This window comes from Ambystoma mexicanum, chromosome 6q (assembly GCF_040938575.1).
Source record: "Ambystoma mexicanum isolate Mex_15411 chromosome 6q, UKY_AmexF1_1, whole genome shotgun sequence".
NCBI classification, from domain to species: Eukaryota; Metazoa; Chordata; class Amphibia; order Caudata; family Ambystomatidae; genus Ambystoma; species Ambystoma mexicanum.
The window spans coordinates 1,609,210,010-1,609,231,543 of NC_090937.1; the positions used below are offsets into that span (position 1 = coordinate 1,609,210,010).

The window sequence follows — 21,534 nt, forward strand, 5'->3', positions numbered from 1 at the left end:
CACCCCCTCCGCATCTCAACACACACTGCACTTGCACACAAACACATTCAAGCAGACCCGACACACCCCCAACCCCCGCATCTCAATATACACTGCAGACATACAAATACAAACACACCCATACACACCCGACACACCCGACACACCCATCACCTCTGCATCTCAACATACATACAAAAACAAAAAACACAGTCAGGACGGACCCGAGACAGACACACACAAACATACTGATCCTCCCCGCCCCACCATGTACTTACCCAGACGTGCTGGAACGCTGGCGAGGCTTCTGGCACTACAGCTGGCGTGGCAAGCAAGGCTGAAATGCATTCCGGCATCAAGCCTTACTGGCCACGCCAGCCGTAGTGCTGGCACTCCATTGGTGCAGCACACACGCACTACGTGGCTCATAGGAGCTGAGTGGTTCATGTGCACTGAAACAAAGAGGGCCAGTGTTTTGTCCGGCCCGAAAGACAACAAAGACATTCCTAATGGAGGGCGGCCGATGCTGCTTGCGGGCCGCCCTCCATTAGGAAAGTCTTTGTGCCTCGCGGGCTGGACAAAACGGCATGGCGGGCCGCAACTGGCCCGCGGGCCGTATGTTCTGCACCCATGCTCCAAGGTCACTTCCTGGGGCTCTTCCTGTTGGCCACCAGTTCTTGGGGACTTTCCTACTCCGTTGTCCTCAGTGAAGAACTTGGGTGTCTATCTTTCCTCTTCTCTGTCAATGGCCACCCAGGTGAGTGCGTTCTGTAAGATGGGCTTCTACTTCCTGAGGGTGCTCCAGAAGATACTTCCTTTTCTCCTGGTTTATCTATGCCCTAGTAGTGGCGTCCCTGATTACTAGCCACATTGACTACTGCAATGCGCTCTATCTAGCCCAGCCGAAGGGTCTGATCCAGAGGCTGCAGCGGCTGCAAAACATGTCCGCAACGGTGGCCACGGGTTCTCCCTATGGAACTCAAATCAGCCCAGTCCTTCACTCTCTTCATTAGGTGCCAGTGGCCAAGAGGATTCATTCATAGTCTCGGGAAGGTAGCTCAGGGGCAACACGCTCGCCTTGGAAGCAAGTCGACACGGAGCAACACAGGTTCTATCCCAGGTCCGCGCTTAGAAACCTCTGGGTATCAAGCGTGTTATAAATAACCAATTACAATTACAATTTCAAAGCCCTCTGCCTGGTGCACCAGACATTCTATCGTCAAGGGCCAGAATACCTGCAAGCAAAGTTTCAACCTTACATTCAAACCCAGCTGCTGCAATCTAGGATGGCCAATCTTGTGGTTATCCCTAGATTTCGGCAAACACAGGTCGGGGGAAGGGGTTTCTCTGTGGTACCAGCAACTCTTTGAAACAACCTGCCCATAGCTCTGCGGACCAAGGAGAATCATCTGCATTTCCGCCGTCTCTTAAAAGCTCTCCTTTGCCAGAATGATATGTTTGTCTGACCTTAGTATCCTAGCGCCAGGATATATTAGGGTCAACGTGCACGATAAAAGAACTCTTAACCTAACATCCTAACATGAATAGGCTACCTTATGCATCATGACACAGAGGGCCACTTTGCTCCCAGGGACACACACGCATTTGCGTCTCTGACGAGACCATACATGATGACTCATTAGGGCAAAATCCTGGTGAACCAGTTTGGAAACCTCAAAACCAAGGTCGTCATGCATCCGGGTGTGAAGGTGCAACTTTCATTCTCAATTTTCTTTTTAATAAACCTATTGGCGGTCAGTGTAACCTATCTAGGAACAGTGCATGCAATTGGAACTTGCACACATTTTCGTAAATATGGCAGACTTTTTGGGCTCAGAGTTGTCACTTTATAACTATGCACTTTTCTTTATTCCCAGCCCTCCCTTAACTATGAGCCTGCAGTCTTCTCCAAAGCTAATGGAAAGGGAACCTGGAAACAGCAGCACCAGGATGAGTCGGTTGCAGGTTGGTGAAAACAGGAAATTCCTTCATCCACTGTTCTATTGGCTTTCTTCCTGTCTCAAAAGGAAGGTATTCTGTTTGAATAAATAACTTTATCCTCTGGGCATTATGTAAAATGCCCATAAGAGCACAAGACTCAACATTCTTTTGGGTGGTTTTAAAAGCCTCCAGGTGGCTGCGGTGGGCATTTAATACTGTCAGCAGTGGCATTGCATTTTTCTGTAGATTGTACTCAGAGTGCCCTGCCCAACCTCCTAGGATGCCCCTTCACTGCCTCCAACTCTCCACACTCCTGCCCCAAACTCAATATATATTGAGGGCATTGGGATGAAAGAGATTACCTTGCCAGTTTTTTCACTGGCGGCGGTCACATGGCGGATGAGTGGCCTATTATCCATTGAGACACCTATGAGTTTTATATTACAAATGGACAAGCTGGCTCCAATCAGATTTAAGCATATCTAAACAAGGGGGGCACGCCTCGATTTGAAAGATTCGAGTCATTTGAATCTGACACTCGAAACATCTTGAAGGTTTTGTATGATAGGCCCAAAAAATGATCAATAAAAAAAATCAAGTGGTCATTTCCTATTGGCTATGCTCTGTACAAAAATATAAATATCACCTAGATTTTACTAACCCTTAGGTCAATTAAGTATCCGTGACGACATGAGTACAGCCCCCTGTGAATGTCCTAATTGTGCAGTCAGCAAAAATACTTTATTCTGATTGGTCAATTACATTCAATAGACTTTCCTTATTGGACAAAACAACTTCAGATAATTTGTTATGTGCATGCCACTCGAAAAGACACAATCATGAGCGAGTGTGAACAATGAAGACAATACCCTGTGGCAATGAAGTAGACACAATACAATGAGACCAGACAACTCTGACAACCCCGGAGGGCTCTATGACCTTGCAGCTGTACTTGCTGGCAACACCTACCGTCTTGAAACATGGTGCTTTCCCAGTACACATCCTTCCCTTTCTCTGTGAGAAACCAAAGGGTGTCTCACCCGCTGGTCCTCGGGACTTGTCATCCAGGTGGCCAGGACATGGCCATCGCTTTTGGATCCAGTTCCTGGGGATGGACCAGGGTGGGAGGATCACCTGGGTTAGGGGTCTTCGGGGAGTATGAGTGAGGCAAACAATGGTGAGGTGCGGTATTCCTCCCTTTCCTGTACGCATGATCCCTCCTATTTCATAGGATTCTCTGATGTCCCAACTCCCCCCCTTCTACACAAACACTGGGACGAGGAAGATGGCAACTGAGAGTCACAATAATAACTCTTACACATCTCATGGACATGTCCCGCGAATTGGGTCAGGCAAAGTCAGGCACTTGACTCTAAGTGCATACATCTGATACCAATTAGCTCTCCTCACACGGATAAAAGGCGGAACGTAGACACACACTCTCAGCAAGGTGAAACACGAGCAAGAGTAGAACCTCTGGGGCAAAGGCAAACCTACTAGACCAGAGCAACGGACCGAGGGACAAGAGCCACAGGTGGAGAAACCCAGGAGTTCCCTGCAGCAGGTGGTTGCCTCCAAAAGGCAGGGTAAGACATGTGGAGAAGGCCAAATCCCAAACAAGAAGGCTGCATTGTGTTTCAAGGACACCAGCAACCCTCCTGGGTGACTGGCAGAGTTGGGGAGGCGAGGCGAAGCATGTAGTACTAACCTTGACTCGTGAATCGAAAAACAGTAACGACAAGAAAGAAAGGCACACAGCCGGTGAGTTGGCAAGCAACATGAGAGACAGGTGTGTGCTAAAGAAAGCGGGAAGTTGCAACATTGTATCACACAATTGAAAGCTGCACACGTGTGAATGAGACAGAAAGAAAGGCAGACCTGTGAATGACCCTTGAAGTAATGATAGCTGTAAAGCCAGCGATACTGAGTAACGGAGTGGTCCGGTGAAGGTAAGAAGCTCAAACGAAAGTCTCTATGAAAGGTTAAATGTTTGTATCGATAAGGTGAGTGTTCTGTAAAAGCGAGGTGATCAAAATTAACCCTGAGAAAAAGGTGAGAGTAAAACATTGAATGTTGAACTTAAGTGCCTAGCACAGTGAACTACCCAGACCAGGAAGCACTGGGGCAAATAACACAAGAGTGTGAGTTGAAAGCTGGAAAGTCAAAGTGGTCTTGTGGAGGTCTGTAATAAAAACCTATGTACATTCGAAAGTCTTCCATATCAGGAAATGGTCCAAGCCCGACTGAGGGAGACCGAATGTGTAATAAGTTAGGGGAAGGGATCCCCTAAAGGATGTGAATTGAGCTTGGGGAAGGGAACCCCTGCAAGTGTTCGGAACTTTTGCTTTGGAAGGTATGAGCCTTAGTGAGGGAGATGGACGCAAACATTTTGCTTTAAGAGGTCTCAGCCCGACAGAGGGGGACCGGCATGAACTTTCTGTTGAACTGTGTTTTGGGGTTTATGGTCATTTCATCTAAAACCATTGCATCTATTGCCATTCCATCGAAATTTTCCATCTACAAAATGTCCATCTAATGCATTTCTTTCTTTTTTTTCTTTTCTTTTTTTTGTGGGCCTTCCACCCCGAAACCCCTGTTTTTGACCCTTTAAAATGCACCTGAACAAAAATGAACCCTTTACCCACCAACAAAAACATGCTTTAGAGGGACATTTTTTAAATGGAAACATTTCAATGGAATGGTATTAGATGGAATTGACTAGATCCTGTGTTTTGGTGGCTGAAAAGTGAGACTTTAACGTGGAAGGTAGGTGGGCCTCGATCCACGTTTTGAAGTGCCTTTGTGTTATGAATCGGAGCTAGAGTGTTTCATCTTGCCCACGGGGACTGCCTTACTCCACGCTGTCCAACGTGGAGTGGAGAGCTGACTGAGCCACATTTATTCTTTATATTTGCATACTGAGTTTCCTTAGCATACATCTTCTCCTTTTCAAAATCTTTTTGTACAAGAGTACAAGATATAGGGAAGGCATTAGGTTTTAGTTAGTATAGACCATTTTGATTTGACGGATTCAACTAGGACTGTTTTATTTATTATTTTGATGGTTGAGACTACTCCCATCCTAGCTAAAGGGCAAAGTAGGAGTTTCTCCAACCCCATTGAAAACCTCAATAAAGGTTTTAGAAATGTTCCCTTTTGTGTCAGTGTCATACTTGTGATACCATGCCTCTCTTGGAAACCACGTGGCTTCATAAAAGGTGCAGCCGAGACACTGCTCTTGGGGATTCATTTCTCTGATTTATTTTCTCTATTGATCTTGACACCTGTAGTTCTAATGGACCTGCCATTTTTATATAGGGGCAGTATAATCACAGCCTAGTTCTACACTGTGGCAAGTATGGACACCAGGCATTGTTCTCAGTAAAATGCTTCACACTGCTGCACTAATCTAATTGTCTGGAATTAAACTCTTATAATGCACGCTGTTCACAGATCCTGTAGACTGCTCGTCCTTTCACCATCAACTACTATCTGTTCAGTGCTTCCTCCTTCTTCCAGGGACCTTGGCTCTCTAAACATTCACTGGGGGAAGGAGGAATACAATCTAATTAAATGAACAAAACATAATCTCTAAGATGCAGAGGCTCTAACTGACAGAAGCACCAACCTCTATCAGGGCCTAATTCAAAAGGACAGAACTCTTACAAACATGGCTGACAGCTCTTGTTGCTAAAACATCAACATCAACCCTCCTTAATGATTACACTACATGGCACTTCAGCCGCCCTTTCACCAACTACCAAAGCAACACATTCTGAGTTCTGCCAAATACAAACAAAGCACATCTTAATTCACTAATGCTCAGTGCAAAGCCCTTAAGTATCCTGGGCCTAAACTCTAAATATAATAAACAATATTGTTGCTGCTCCTTCTTTCACTGTGTGATGCTGTCTAAAATGTGTTAAAGCTAACTACAAATCACACATCTGCTGAAATGCTAAACCATATGGTGAAAATGCTGAGACTAAATGACCTGCACTCCTTGCTAATGGAATGTACGCAGTCTGAACCTCCTTACACGTTTGGGACCTTGCACTTGCATCCCAACAATGCCACCTTTAGTTAATTCATGAACTACTCTCCTTGCTTCGCTTTCTCTGTCACAATCATCCTTGGGCACCCATACTTTATACACATTACGGATATTTTCTCCGCTCATGGCATAGTCATCTGGGGTACCTGTTAGGAAACAGCAACCCCCGTCCCCTGCAGGATCTACCCAATGCTCTGTATAGTTCTCTTGATCGGGTGGGTGATAGGAAAGTCTCCCTGAGGGACCAATCGGATTTTCTATCCTGACCATTCTGTGCTCAGGCTCACCTTTCCATGTGTCTGTCTCTGTGTGTACATGCTGCAAGAGGGGGGTGTTTTTAGAGTTAGGGATATCACAGTCATTCCCTTGGACAGCGTCTGTGTTCAGCAGCTTAGGACCAACTGACAGGAGCAAAATATGACATGCAACAGGACAATGGTGGGATCTTGCACTTTTACTGATATGCTCATCGAGACAGGAACCCATAAAAAACATGGCAGTAAGCTAATCATGCTCTACCACTCCACCTTCTTTTTCCATTACAGCATGTAGATTGTGCAGAGCCCCAATGCCGTCTGTCAAGGATCCATTATCGGAATCATGGGGTGGAATGTACGGGGAACAAGAGATGCCTATTTTGGCACAAACCCCGCCCTCCATCGTGCTGAGGAGATCCAGTATGTTGCAGTTCTGCAGTGTCATTAATTTGGTGGCCCTCAACTCCTCTCTGATCGCATTGAGGTCATACTCTGTGTCATTTTCAATCTGTATCAACTCACAGCACGTAATTTGTAACAGCTTCGAGTTTACAACTGTGTGTTTTCCTGGAATGAGCAGGGATGTAAAAAATGTCTCTGTCTTGCTGAACAACTGGTTCTGTTCGGGAATGGCCTTAAGCTTTTATGTTGAGTCTTGAGAAAAATAACTGAACTTTTATGGTGGTGGAAGCCCAATGATCGGCAGACCTGCTGGTAGGTAGGGGGCACATATGTGTTACTGGTGGGGGGGCACATTTATTATAGTGAGATGGGCATCTGGAACAATGAGAACAGGGGAATGTAAAGGTGTTTAGGAACAGACCCCCTTCCAAAGCGGTAGGAGCTGGACTTATGCAAATCTCCCACATGTCCACACAGGTCCATGAGCGCTACTGTTCTGCCATTGAGCTCTGCAATATTGCATCCTCCATTTGTACCATCAGGCATGCTGCCATTGCCTTTGGAACACAAGGATAATGGTGTAAGTATGTCTACTTTATTGGGACGTTCACGTTGCTTTATTGAGGTCAGGTGTTTTATATATCATCCTCGCACATCATAACATGTCTCATTGTATGTGCCACTCCTTCCACCAAGAACCCAACCAGTCCTCCTGCTCTGCATCCCATCAGTCCCTTGACCCATTTATTGGTTTGAAAAATGGCACCTTCCAGCTGTAACTGGGGTCTTAATCTGCACCGCAACTGCTCCTGCACATTGCCATCGTAAACATTAATTGTGTCTGTTTCTTACACAGTTGCTTGAAAATTATGTCCCTGGAAGAAACCATGCACCCTACATAGGGACAGGTTCACTAAACATTGTGCTATTAGAGGTGGCATATATTTGGGAATAAACAGTCCTGGTGTGCCAGTTGCATGGGGTATTAAAGAACAAATATAACAGGAGTTTTTTGACTTCCCTCTTCGCACCGCCCACATTTGATTGCATCATAGTCTGTGTTGGAGTGATGCAAATCCCAAATACTGTCCAAAACAACCTCCTGATCCACAATGTCCCTTTTGCTTCTGGTCACGGATACACTACTATTTGCTAACTGTGAGAAACCTGAGGGTGTCTTCACATTTCCTACCATTGGATCCTCTGTTCAGGTGGCAAGGGAAAGGCCATCGCTCTTGGATCCCAACCTTGGGAAGCAAGACAGGGTATCCCCCTTTCCCTATTGATTGATTGATTGATATATATGTTATTTATAATGCGCCTATACACAAGTATTTCAAGGTGCAACCAGGCAAGGGTGGGGGGTGGGGAGGCAAAGGAGAACAAGACAAACAATCTTACTAGGCCTAGTATCATTTAGATTGTGCAAGTGCATAGACAAGAAGTACAGAGGAGAGGGTGATGGGAGAAGTGCACCCAGAGCAGCAGCAGGGCTCTGGGTTAAGTGCAAGGAGGGCTGGGCTTCCTAAGGGAATCACACCCAAGTAGTGCAAGGTAGGCCAGGGGGCAGTTCAGGAAGGCCAGCAGGCAAGTGCCCTGGGACTGTACCCGGGTGGGCCTGGTTTCCTGTATGACTCAGAGGAACACCAAGCAGCCAGTCAGCATAACAGTGCAGGAGAAAGGGAACATTAGCACAGGGGAGGCAGAGAGAAGGAAGAGGAGAAAATGAAGGTCTTGAGGAGCTTCTGTAATTTAAGAAGGTCCGGCGCAAGGCAGAGAGAGGCAAGGCGGCTGTTTCTGAGGGAGGCACCTGCAGAGGAGAGCGATCTACCACCCAGTCTCTGCTTGGAGAAGCGACACACCCGCGAAGAATTGGAAGTAGACGAGCGGAGTGCTCTAGAAGGAAGGTATTTCGGAAGAGAGCATTGGAGATGGTAGAGGCCCCAGCCCCAGAAAGCCTTGTGGACTATGTAGAGGGTCTTGAACTTGATCCTTGCAGCCACCAGGAGCCAGGCGAGGGATTTCAGAGCCGGAGAGATGCGGTCCCTGCGGTTTAGGCCAAGGATAAGTCTTGCGGTCCTGTTCTGGATGAGTTGTAGAGTGCGAAGGGTAGAGTTGGATAGATTGCAGTAGTCCAGTCTAGAGAGAACCAGGGCTCTGGAGACAGTGAGCTTCTGGGGGAAGGAGAGGAAGGGAAGACTACCATAATGTGTGGAGAGAAGGGGAGAGTGGAGTCGAATATGACCCCAATGTCTTTTGCCTCACAAGAGGGTGAGGGCAGGAAGCCCAGGGAGGCTGACCAGAGTGAGATGGGAAAAGCAGGAGCAGGGGTCCCAATGAGAAGGATCTCTATCTTATTAGCATTATGGCAGAGATCCTTAGAGGTGCACCATGCCTAAATAGCAGATAGACAGTCAGGTATGTGTGAGGAGGAGGAGGAGGAGGAGGAGGATGAGCTTATCCTGAAAGAGAGCTGGCTGTCATCTGCATAACACTGAAAGTTAGGGGAAGAGGTAGAGATCAGGAGGGCCCGAGGGGTCGAAAGGCATTGAAAAACCAGGGGGAGAGGCGAGAGCCACTTGGAACACCACAGGTGTAGAGTGTGGTGGTGAAGAGGAAGGACCCAAGTTGCACCTGAGAAGGTTGGTCCAAGTGAAAAGAGGACAGCCATGCCAGTGCCTGATCTGTGATGCCCAGGGTATCGCGGAGACGAGTGATCACGATGTTGTGGTTCACCGTGTCAAAAGCAGAGGAAAGTCAAGGAGAATGAGGACAGAGGGAGAGTTAGAGTCCAGGTTAGAGAGCAGATATTCACGGGTGTTCGGGAGAGCAGTTTACATGCCTCTGGCTGCCCTGAGGCCAGACTGATGGTCAAGGAGACAACCAACAGCTTTGGTGTGGAGGTTTAGCTGGGAGGTAGCCAACTTCTCCAGGAATTTGCCCAGGAAGGGAGTGATAGAGATCGGTTCATAGTTTGCCGGAATTGAAGGGCTGGCAGAAGGCTATTTTAGAAGGGGTGAACATGGGAGTACTTCAGAGCAGAAGGGAAAACTCCAGTGGAGAAAGAGTGGTTGCAGACATTGGCCAAGGCTGATGACCAACCTAACTAACCATCCCCCAATCTTTATGTGCTATTGCTAGTCCTCTCCCCTTATTTCCCCACATCTAACATTTGAAAGTACTGGGGTGAGGAAGAGGAGACCAAGAGAAATGAGCACTACACCTTAATTTTACCACTCTAGTACTGGGACGAGGATGAGGAGACTAAGACTAACAAACATTACACCTGCATGTTACCACTCTGGTACTGGGACGTGGAAGATGCCTTCGGACTCCCCTTAATTGTAATCAAGCAAATCTAATGAAGGGTCCACACCTGCAACCTGTTAGGTGGTTGCAGGTGTATACAATGAGAGCCAGAGAATGGTACAGTGAGGATAAACAGGGATGCCTGTGTGGGAGAGACCAGGAGGGGACCCGTTCCAGGAGGTGGCAGCCATGGTGGGACCTGTGCAGGAGCCAGGACGCCGGCCAGCAGCCCAGAGATGGAGTCTTCATGTTGTGGAACTTTGCAGGAGGAGAAAGGACACCATCCACATCCCCACCGAGGCAGTGGAGCTACCAGCGGGTGAGAGGCAGGCCCTGGTGTACAGGCAGGCCTTGCAGGAGGAGGTCCGCTGACCTGCAGGGAGGAAAGAAGCAGCGAGAGCCACTAAGGAACGACGCCGAGCACCGATGAGCGTCGGGAAGTGGCACTCGATAACTAGGGCTTTCCTAGCAGACTACAAGTAGGTAATGAATGCCTATTAATTACCAAACTGCACGCACAGTTGAAAGTAAGCAGAATGAATACTTATTGAATACTGAACTGATAACAACTTGAATTTAAAACCATTGAATACCAAACTGAATAACAACTTGAATTTAAAACACACCGAGTGCATACTGAAGGAAAACTTGAAATCAAGCATAAGAATGCACATTGAATATCGAACTAAACGGAAGGTTAAAAAAAGTAAGGAGAATATTTGTTGGGTGTCGAACTGAATGAGAGCTTGCATTTGTGCTTGTTGAATAAGGAACTGACTAACACTTTTATGGTCAAAGCCAAGGACAGGCAAAAAGAAAGTGCCCATGTGAAAACAGCATACAGGAGAGAGCGTGAAAGAGTGTTAAAGGAAGGTGGGACATGAGCAAGACCACCATAAAATGAACATTACAAATAACTGCAGTGCAGAAAGACCAAAGACTGGCAAGGGGTGTGTGACAGACAGAGGCAAGAGGCTAACCAGGAGAAGCCAGAGGAGTGTGAATACTGCACACAAGCCAAGAGGCCCACAAAGAGAGACTTAAAGAACGTGACTCTGTACACAGGGACAAGTCTGGAAAAATGTGTGTGGTCTGAGGAGCCTAAGGATGCTGGTTGTGCGACCTGTGATGGGGTGGACCGAGCAGTCTGACAACTGTGCCTAGACCATTGAGCCCGGAACTGTGATAACCAAAGACATTGCGTAAGCTAAGATCTTGGGGAAGGGCACCCTGAAAATCAAGGACTTGTGAGTCTTGTCTTGAGAACGAAGCCTCAAGACCCATTTGCTTTTGAACTTTGTTGCTTGGAACTTGGGGAAGGGGAGTTGGAGAAGAAGCTAAAAGCTGGAAGAAGCTAAGAACGTTTATGTTGATCCCTATTCATTTCATTATTGACATTCCTACACATTGTTAAGCTTTAGGTGTGAGGGGAAGGATAGGTTTTGTACACAGACAGAATTTTAAGTTGAACTCTTTGACTCATACTTTCCTTAGTTTTGTTCAGGTAGGGAAATCCCACCTTAGCCAAGGCAAGTTAGGCCTTTAACCATCCTGACATTTAAGTTAATAAATACCTTTTGTTTGGACTTTAAGTATGTTGTATGTGTCTTACTTCATGATGCCTTCACATGACCCAGATGCTATTTCAGCATCATAATATCCCCCCTTTCCAACCCCAACCATATACATCTTGTCATCAAAAGGGAAAGAAAAAGAGAGAGACAAACAATACACAACACAATGCTCCTAATGTTATCTTTGTTCCCTGGAGGCTGTGAAAAAGAATTAGCGTTCAGCACTGATTTCGGAACTGTCAATAGCCTATTAAGAAAACTCAACTTTAGTGGTCTCCCCCTTTTATGTCCTTCTCCTGGGGAGGGGGCCGGCGCTGGTGTCCTTTTGAACGTCTGTTAGATGCATCCATGGTTTGTATCCTTTAACCTTCACAGCAATGGGTGTGGCGTAGACGACCTCGTAAGGCCCTTGCAATTTTCTTTCGTTCCACTTTCTAACAAATGTCCACACAAGTGGTTGCCGCAGAGGTGCTGGGTCGTTGATCTCTGGTGAAGCCGGCTGGTTTGGATGCGGTGAAAGCTGTGGAGATATGGCTTTAACACATTTGGTTAGATCCCTGAGATATCTCTGAAACTCATCCCCCTTATACTTCAGCTGTTGTGTGAGCATCGGAGGCTCTGCGTGTGGGTGTTACGCCTCCTGCCCATCACGATCTTGTAAGGTGTTAAATGGTGGTATTTTCCTGTCGGATTCCTGAGGCGGAACAAAGCAATCGGAAGGCAATATAGCTAGTCTTTACTCAAAGAATGGCAGCCTTTTGCTATGCCAGGCCAGTGCATTGAATATAAGGCCTAGTTCTCTTAAATCAGTCTATTGTTATCAATTTTCATTTGAATTCTCTTGCAATCTCATTTCATCATACATTCCTTTATACCTACATTACATATAACTTCATTTTCTTCTGCACAGGCGAGTGTGGGTATAGATATGTGTTTCTTGGCCTTATGCGAGCAAGTAGGCTCTCTGCGGATGATGCATTTGTAAATGTGTGTGTATGTGTGTGTGCACTTGAAGTCTTAGCAGTTATGACAAGTGCAGGACTCCTGGCCCATGGCCCATCCTGACCCTAACAGACCCACAGAGTCATCCTTAGCTTTTGGGCAAAGTCTTTTGAACTCCTGGACTAAATGCAGTAGGAGGCCAATCAAAGCAAGGCGGGAAAGCGTGTAATCTCCTATGCGCCAGTCGTAGATCACAAGATGGCTGCCTGTGCTTTTCAGGGATTAGACTGGCCTAAGCAATATGATTAATGTTGAACAAAGCTGTGGTTTTGTATCCTGACCCTCTGATGTTGCTTAGGATCACAAGTGCAAATGCTGGACTCATGATTCATCATATTTTTCTTTAGATTATTAATGAAAAAGTCATAAAAGTGTGGATCTAATGGAGTACCTGAGAACACTGGAACACGTGATGCTTAACTCCCGCTCCATTCTTTCATTGGCAATTCTGAAGTTATAATTTGAACTCTTGGTGTTATTGTTCCATATTCTCGTGGTATTGCTTTCGGTCACCATGCTGTCAATTTTGCTATTGCTTCTGTGATGAGTCTGATAATGCCATCACTCCTTTCCCAGAGGTAATCACTCCTCACGTGGCCAGGGGACGGCAGCTGCTACCTGATCCTGACCCTGAGGGCGGCTATTTGAGGGAGGATCACATGAGGGGAGGAGACACAGGGGGGAGCCTACATCATCAGACGAGACAGTGTATCCCCTTTCCCTCTCAGGGATATCCCTTCCATTCCTCATGCTTTAATGGCATATTGGGATCAGACCCTTCAAAAACCCTTAAAGTCTGCTGATAGTAAACCCTCACTATTCTGCAACCACCAGAATAATAAAGACTGAGACGAGTAAGAGGGCAGAATAATGCCAAATATTCCGCAGAATTAGAAGGAGAAGTCTAGTGTTTGGAGGAAGCCGATTGGGTCCAAGCAGCTCCCTTGCTGGAAGTGGGAGTGTAAAGATGGAACAGCTGAAGGTAACAAAGGGTTACAGCCGGCTAGTTACTGTTGGGGAAGCCGACCTGAGAAGCCTACCGATGAGCGGGGAGACAGCGAGCGAAGAAGGACTGAAGGAGCTAGTTTGCTGTGTTTGTATCTCAGCAGGAAGAGCAGACAATCCTTCCTGGTGACCTCAAGAACTGAGACGCAGTGCCTACACCGACGGACACGGCAAAGGGCTCAGGAGTAATAAGGGAGCCATGAAGGATGTGGAAGCCACCAGATTAAGCCAGTAAGGCCACGAAGTGGAGACAGGACGCTCGGGCGCTCCTGAGAATTTGCTGCAAGAGACCCGAAGAACACCAGAGAAAGCCTGTGAGCCCGGTAAAGGGTAGCTGGGTCACCAGGGCTCTTCAGCAGCTCCAACAAGCACCGACAAGTGCCTGGTAAATGAGTCAGGGGAGCCTGAACAAAGGAGGTTGGGTATAAAACAGAGAAAGTGAATGAAAGAGGGTTCATAACCCGATACTTTGACAAAACCAATACTGAATATTGGAACTGTGCGAGTACAAGAAATGTCAGAATAAAGGGAGAATCTTGCAGGAGAGTACACAAGGTGTTTGGACATTTAACAAAGGAAGAAAACGAAATTGGGTTTGAGACCAAGTATTTTGAAGAAATCAATATCAAATATTGGAACTGTGTGATGCCAGAAATACAGGAAGAATAAGAGAGCCTGGCAGGAGAGTATGCCAGGTGTCTTGAAAGTCTGGGACCTGCACCCAAAATTGTGTTACTTGGAAAAGAGAATCCCAAGAAAGAGCCACATGCCTGGGGTTTGTGAATTACAGTGTTTGTGAAATAACTTGGGGAAGGGAGTTATTTCCTCTGGAATGGATTCTAACACCAAGAGAAAGAGGAGAGGCATCCTTCTGGGCCGTAAAGAACTTGCTTATTCTTTGGAACATTTTGTTTGTGGTGGAAACACACTTGGGGAAAGGGTATCATTCCCAGTAACTGTGAACTTTATCCATTTGGAACCTGTGTTGGAGTTACAATTTTCTTTTGAACTTGAACATTTGTGCACTTTTCAAATCAGAGACAATACCCTTTTCACCTTAGAGTTTGTTTTAGAATGCAAGGGCTAGGTTAGGATTTCAGACACTCGATGTTTTTGCTTTGGACATCTTGACCCAGGACAGACCCTTAGTTTGGGTTGAGTAGGGAAACTCCTCCTAGGTTAGGGACAGAGAAGCCTTTTCTAACCCCTTCTCTGTATCTGTGTCTCATTCCTGGTTCCTCACACTTCCCTCATTGTTGCCCATACTGTTTGTTTGGCTGTTAACGTTGCCATCTCACCATGGTTAGTGGCTATCATCCATGTGGCCATGCTGGCTGTTGTTCCTGTCATTTTTACCCATATTGTTATTTTTGTTGTTCTCTGTCTTCATTGCCCATAACAATGTGTTGCTATTGTTGTTTTCCATGCTCCTATTGTTGCGATTAGTGACAGTGCCCTGTAGGGTCAGTTGTGCTGTTGCTTTGGTTATTGTTACCTATACTGTTATTTTTGTTGGTCTTTGTCTTTATTGCCCATGATTATATGTTGCTATCGTCGTTGTCCATGCTCCTATTCTTGCGATTAGTCACTATCTCCAGTGTGGTCTTTTGTGCTTTTGCTCCGGTCATTCTTGCCCATGCTGTTACTTTTGTTGCTGGCTGGCTCCTTTATTACCCAAGAGGCTACTAATGGCCAGTTCTCATGTCTGATCATGCTCTAAAGTTGTTACTCTTGCTGTTTCCACCATTAATGGCAATGCTGCTATTTGGATGTTGTCTTTATTGCCCGATAAGTTGTCATTGCAGTTGGCCTCTTAGCTCTTGTCCTTATGGTTGGTCTTGTTACATGGTGTCTATGCTGTTTGTGGTTTTAAATTTGCTGTCCCTGCTCTACTTGTGAACTCTGTAATTGGTTGCATGCTGTTATTGATGCACACAGTGTTTGTGATTCTCATGCTCCCATTGTCACTATTGGTTGGCAGTTTAGTATTGATAATACTATAGTTGCCTTTCAGCTGTCGGTTCATATACTGCTTTTACTGTTGATGCAGAGAATATTTCCCATGATATTATCTTAATGAGTTATTGCAATGTGGTATTTTGATGCCTCTTGTTTGTCTTTTTACCATGATTTCACGTCTTCTCATCCTGCTTTTGTTGTTACTGGTTGTGCTGATGCTCCCGGGGAATCCTGTTTTGTGCTCTTGTTGTTACCTTGTAGTAGTGGTATTGCTGTAGTTCATCCCATCTGATGTGTATGCTGTTACCGGTGTATTGTGCTGATAGTGCTGAAATGCCTTTTTTGTGGTGTGTGTTGCTGTTATTATTTTTCTCCTTGTTGACATTGATGCCTGTGTGACCATTTCTTCCACTGCGGACTTCTTATATTGTTCCCATGCTGTTCTTGTTGATTTTGCTGTCAATTTTACCCACAATTACGTTTTGTTACGGAAGACCTTACACATACAATGGTTTGCTGTTGGATGCTACTTGTGGTGCAATTGCCTACGGTCCTATTTTAGTTCGTGTTACTATTGTTATCCATAATGTTGTTTGGTTTTAGTTCAGTCACTGGTACCCGTTGAGGTATTATCTATCAATGCTGTTGTATATCTGATATATACTGACACTAGTGCCTATGGAATGGAATAGAAAAGAATGTATAAAGGGCAAACTAAGGCCCAAGGGCATCTAGGCCCTAGAAGTGGGAGTGAACTGGAAAGGACAGCTCGGGGGAGTTGCAGGAGAACACACAGGCTCAAAACATCAAGTCTTGAGCGCTTTACAGAAATTAAGAAGATCGGCGATCTTGTGCAATTGAGGAGGAAGAGCATTCCACAAAGACCAGGCCTGCACTGAAAAAGACCACACACTGCAGCAACCTGCGCCTCTCTAGAACCAGATGGCAACAGTTTAATACCCAGGCTCTTGAGGTTATGGGTTTGGGACACAGTTCCAGCGAGTCATGCCACAAATCCAGAGTCAGGAACATGTTAGCAGGATCGGAACCGATCATCACAACCTCCATTTTGTCTCGTTAACTTCAACCAATTATTGGCCATCCAGTTACTGATTGCAGATAGACAATCTCCCAACTTTGAAGGAGGGTCTGCCCTTGGCGAGTTCAGACGAAAAACAACTGGGTACCATCGGTATAGGTGTAAACACAAATCCCATGTTTACAAATAAGGTCTACCAGGAGCTGTAAATAAACAAAAGTGGGGCAAAGAAGACCCATGAGGCACCCCGCATGAGAGAGCCACAAGAGGTGAGTGAAGAGGGGGAAGGGACACTCATTGAGTGCGCCCAGACAGAAAAGAAAAAACCCATTTAAGTGGGAAAACTATTCAGTTATTATCAACCATGCTGAAGTCCTGGCCATAGTGGTGGTGTTACTATTGCTTTCCTGGCTGACAAGGTTCATATTCTTCCTTTTCCTGTTGCAGTCATTTGTTTTTCTATAGTCTTGCTTGTGTCAATGTTATTGCACTTGTTGTCCATGTTGCCATCCCCCTGTTGTGTGTTGCTGTTCTGTTGTAGTGCCACATGCCTCTACCATTGTGTCTGCCAATGCTGTTGATGTTGTTGTTTCTACAGGTGCTGTCCCTGCTGCTTCTGTTGCTGATGCTCTTCCCGCTGCTGCTGCTGCTGTTCCTGTTGCTGTCTGTTTGTGCGTTCCCTTTCCTAGTTTTGCTGCTGCCATTGCTGATACTGCTGAAAGTGTGGCGGTAGCATTCCCTCAGGCCGTGTCTGCATGAACGATAATCAATATTGCTTGGTCATTGCCACACAAATACTCCCATTGCCGATATTGATGATGCTATTGCTGTTGGTCTGTTTATCCATGGTGGTGATGTGGCTTCTGGTGGATCGGGCTGTTATTCATAACTCAATGATTTAAACCCTTAACTTAGTCGCTAAGGATGTGTATGTCCTGTCCTCAGCACTGCATTTTCAGTGGTAAGGATATGACCTACGCGTGCCCGCAGCTTTGATAAATAACTGTGGTAGCCACTGTTGCGGAACTCCTGCTGCAGCTAAACGGTTCAACTGCCGCCTTTCCCATTAATACGTATGATGATGCTTTCAGCGTTGTTCTAGTATCAAGTTCCACTTCACCAGACTGCATTCAAATTCTCTGGAATTAACTAAGGTCACACACCGTGAGTAACAAAAGTGATATCCTTTTTATAGAACCAACAACAAAACACCACAAAACAAACACGTGTGCATATGCATAGGTCTCCAGTCAGAGCACTGGGAATTGTGCACTGAGCTGTGGTCTTGCATCAGTATTTATTTATTTAGTTTTTCATGTACTTTTGCATTTTTGCCCACTAAACCCGGAGGCATGAAGGCGCTAGTTACAGATACATATGAGTGGATGGTTCAGGCAATTGGCGTCTTCAGGGCGAAGAGAGAAGTCTTCAGATGTTTCCTGAAAGTCCAGTAAAATTGTTCGGATCTCAAAGTCAAAATTAAGGAGTTCCAGTTCTTGGCGCCAATGACCGGGAAGCTGGTCTCCCAAGATCTCTTTCTGCTGAATCTAGGGATGGTGAGCTAGTGGGAGTAGATGGAGTGGCTCAGCCTTGATGAGTGAGGTTTAGTAAATCTTTGCAAAAGTTTCCCTCAGGATTTATGTGTGATGGCTAGTGTCTTGAAGAGGATACGCTCTTGGATGGGTAGCAAGTGAGCGCTTCTTCTTGCGACTGGGATATGCTCCCGCTTTGGTACATATAGAGCAGCCTCGAGTTCATTATTGTGAATAGTTTGGAGTTTATTGATGTTGCGCACAGATGTTCCAGCAAAGAGAGCGTTGCAGTAGTCCAATCTCGACCCCATTAGCGCTCTGGCAATGGTGATGCAGATGTCGGTAATTAGGAAGGGTCTACAGGCGTTAATTAGTTTGGTGGTGTAGGCTGCGGAGGAAACAATCATGGTCACCTGCTTTGATAAGGACAATGCAGCATCTAGGTATATCCTCAATATCATTGCTGGAAACAGGGATGGTGATGCCTTCAATGGTGAAAGTAGCAGGAGTTGTGCAACTGTGAGTGGTGCTGCCTGCCACGCATATTGTTACAGAGTCATAGACAGTGGTGAGGGATGTTTTGAACAAGTAGGTTCTGAGAAAAGACGATTTGAGGCAGAAAAGAGCCAGCATTGCTGCTGCGAAATGGACTGTCAAGTTTCCCGTTCAGACCCAGTACACACGCCCTACACAGGAAGTTTGTGTTGGCCACTACTCTTTCTTAGTCAATTCCATGTGGGGTTGATGTTATGGGACATTTGCAAGGCTGATTATGATGCCTAATCCGGCACTGATTTTAAATGATATAAGACTGATCGAATGAAATAAGAAACTGTGCAGCCTTCTGGGAAAAATGCCCAGAATTCCTTAGCTACCTCATAAATTGCTGACAAGTTCCTCATTTTACTTTCATACATCTGTGCCGCTAATACATAAAATACCAGTGGACGCAACCCCTCGCTCATGCACTTTGAACATGTTTCCATTGATTTAATCATAAATCTAATTAACATCATGACAATCCCTCTCCCGCAAGATCGATCCATGCCCCACATCCCTTTCCAATGCCATCACACCACTGCTCAGGGCACACAGCTGTTCCTGCCAACCTAAAGTTGATACACCTTTTCCTTTTAGCTACAACTGGGGCATTCTGCCTACCTCTTCCCCGTACTCCCCAACCCGGTGAAGTCATTGAGAGAGTGGTCTTAACCCCACTCCTCTGATAGTGCTCAGTAAACATGCCTTGGCACGGGCCAGTCAAGACACTGTTCCCTTTGCATAACAGAAAGGATGCCCTTAGAAGTCCATGATGAGCTACCCATCGCCTATGATGCCACATCGCAGCTAATCTAGTCCTCTTTCACCTCTCAGTGTCTGCCCAAATTTGTCAAAGGTAAAATGGGCATCAATGGGTCTGTGCCCATTGGAACTGAGTCTTTCTCTGAAGAGATAGTCCAATGTTTGACAGGTATTACCCAAATTGACCTTTTACAATTGACCTTTTGCACAATTGACCTAATTATAGTGGTACTAATTGACCTTCTGCTCAATTGACCTTTATATTATTTGAGTTATTTTATATATGTATTGTGTTGGTTTTGGATTATAAATAATATAAGGAGATTGGGTGGAGGGTAGCAGGGGGGTTTGGATTGGGTGGGGAGCTGCGGGGGTTTCCCCGCATATATGTCCTAATTGACCTTCTAAATTAGGTCAATTCTCCCGAGGTCAATTCTCCCGAAGTCAATTGTGAAAAGGTCAATTAGTATACAACCGTTTGACAGTCAGGTAAGCCTTCCTGTATAACTAGTCCCTGAACTGAAGTATCCACCGAGGCCCTGATTCCTCCTCCAGCTGTACTACTGTGATGTCCAGCCGCTATGGCAGCGGAATCATCCATAGGTTTCCTTGTTCATGCAACATGCCAAGGACACACGACCAGCAACTCACGAAAAGGGCTAAAGCCTCATCTCTTGAAAGAACATCTCACGGACTGATGGAAGATCTGCAGAACCTTACCCACCCTGACTGGGTCAGCTATCCCTCCCTTACCTCTACCCCCGCCTTGAACTCCTTTTTTTCTGCATCCTTTCAACTGCATCCATAGTAGTAACTCTTCTAATCTTGTCTTATTACTGTATACCCTTGTTGTACAGCGCTCCATTATTCCACAACTATATATAACTCAGTACATAAACACATATTCACAAGCACATACCTACGGGTATAAGGCACTCGGGACGGCAGTACTGTGGCCCACTACCTCCATGGGGTTCAGTACACGATGTCCCAGAACTAGGTCAGCCATAATAATAACCTGAAACGTCTCCTTCTTGGACACCATATCGTTTCAAAACCTGTTCTCAAAGACCGAACATACATGACAGTCACTCGCTCTCTGCGCTATTGGAACCCCACAAAGTTCACCGGCACAAGAACATTTTAAACACCTAGGATTTGCCCCCTTCCCCCTCCCCGCCCCTCTGTCTAATAGACACCTTACAAGATCTGTAGACTTTTCCTGGCCCAAACTGCATCTAGAGACATTCACCCCTCCCTGCCGCATCCAAGACTTAAGCCAATCAAAGAACCAGCTGGACCCAGGCTCGGACTGGCCTATGAGGCAATACGGCAATGCCGGAACCAAAAGCACAACATGCTAGTGTGGGCCCATTTTTTCTGGGTCAAAGTGGGCTACTTTTGACCCATTGATGAGTTATTTCACTCTGCAGCCAATAGTTTTGACCAGTGTTACTGAATAAATATTCTTTAAAATGTACAATTTGCATACTACTCAAACAGTCTGTCACAATGGGAATGAATTCCCATTTACACCTGTGGCCACTTTTTCATTGGAGCCCGAGACAACTGTGTGCCCCAGTCCGACCCTGGCTGGAACCCTCCTTTCCCTCCCCCTCTCCCTCGACGCCTGAACTAATGTAATGTAACTGCGAATGCATTAACAGGCTGTAAGAGAATGATCTACTTAACTAACTATTATGAATGTAAATCAGAGATTGCGTAAGTGTCTGCCAGCTGTGAAAGGTGTTGTCAGTCTGTCGGCGGCCTGCCCTCTGCAAAGGGCGTCACACCGCAGTGCTAAAACTTGGGAAAAGTCCTCTTCAAAGCACCATGACTTCAAAAGACATCCGTCCCAAATATGCCCCCTATTGCTGCCACTGCATGCCATTTAAATAATTCCCATTCTTTGTTTGTTGAAAAGGTGCAAGTAAAATTATATTTAAAAAAGTTGTGTCTGGGTGCTAGTTCTACCAACAATGTATAAAAGGTTAGTTACATTTGTATGGTCTCTATTTTATAGCCTTTAAAAATGAATTTAGTTGAAAACACTTTTTAATATAATGACTGGGGCTCATTTCAAGTTTGGCGGTGCATTAAAGGTAATTCGTGGATGACACTTTTTTGGGCAGTATTGGAATGACCTCCCTCGTTGCTGCACTGCCAGATTACATACAAG

General features: G+C 45.8%; 1 protein-coding gene across 1 annotated transcript in view; it reads left to right on the forward strand.

Annotated features, from left to right (window-relative positions):
* LOC138516899 (BCL2/adenovirus E1B 19 kDa protein-interacting protein 3-like) overlaps positions 1–21,534 on the forward strand; it is a 164,059-nt gene that overhangs the window by 77,435 nt on the left and 65,090 nt on the right. The window contains exon 3 of the mRNA XM_069632353.1: positions 1,857–1,944. Within this exon, the coding sequence (XP_069488454.1) occupies positions 1,857–1,944 (88 nt within the window). The remainder of the gene's footprint in view (positions 1–1,856; positions 1,945–21,534) is intronic.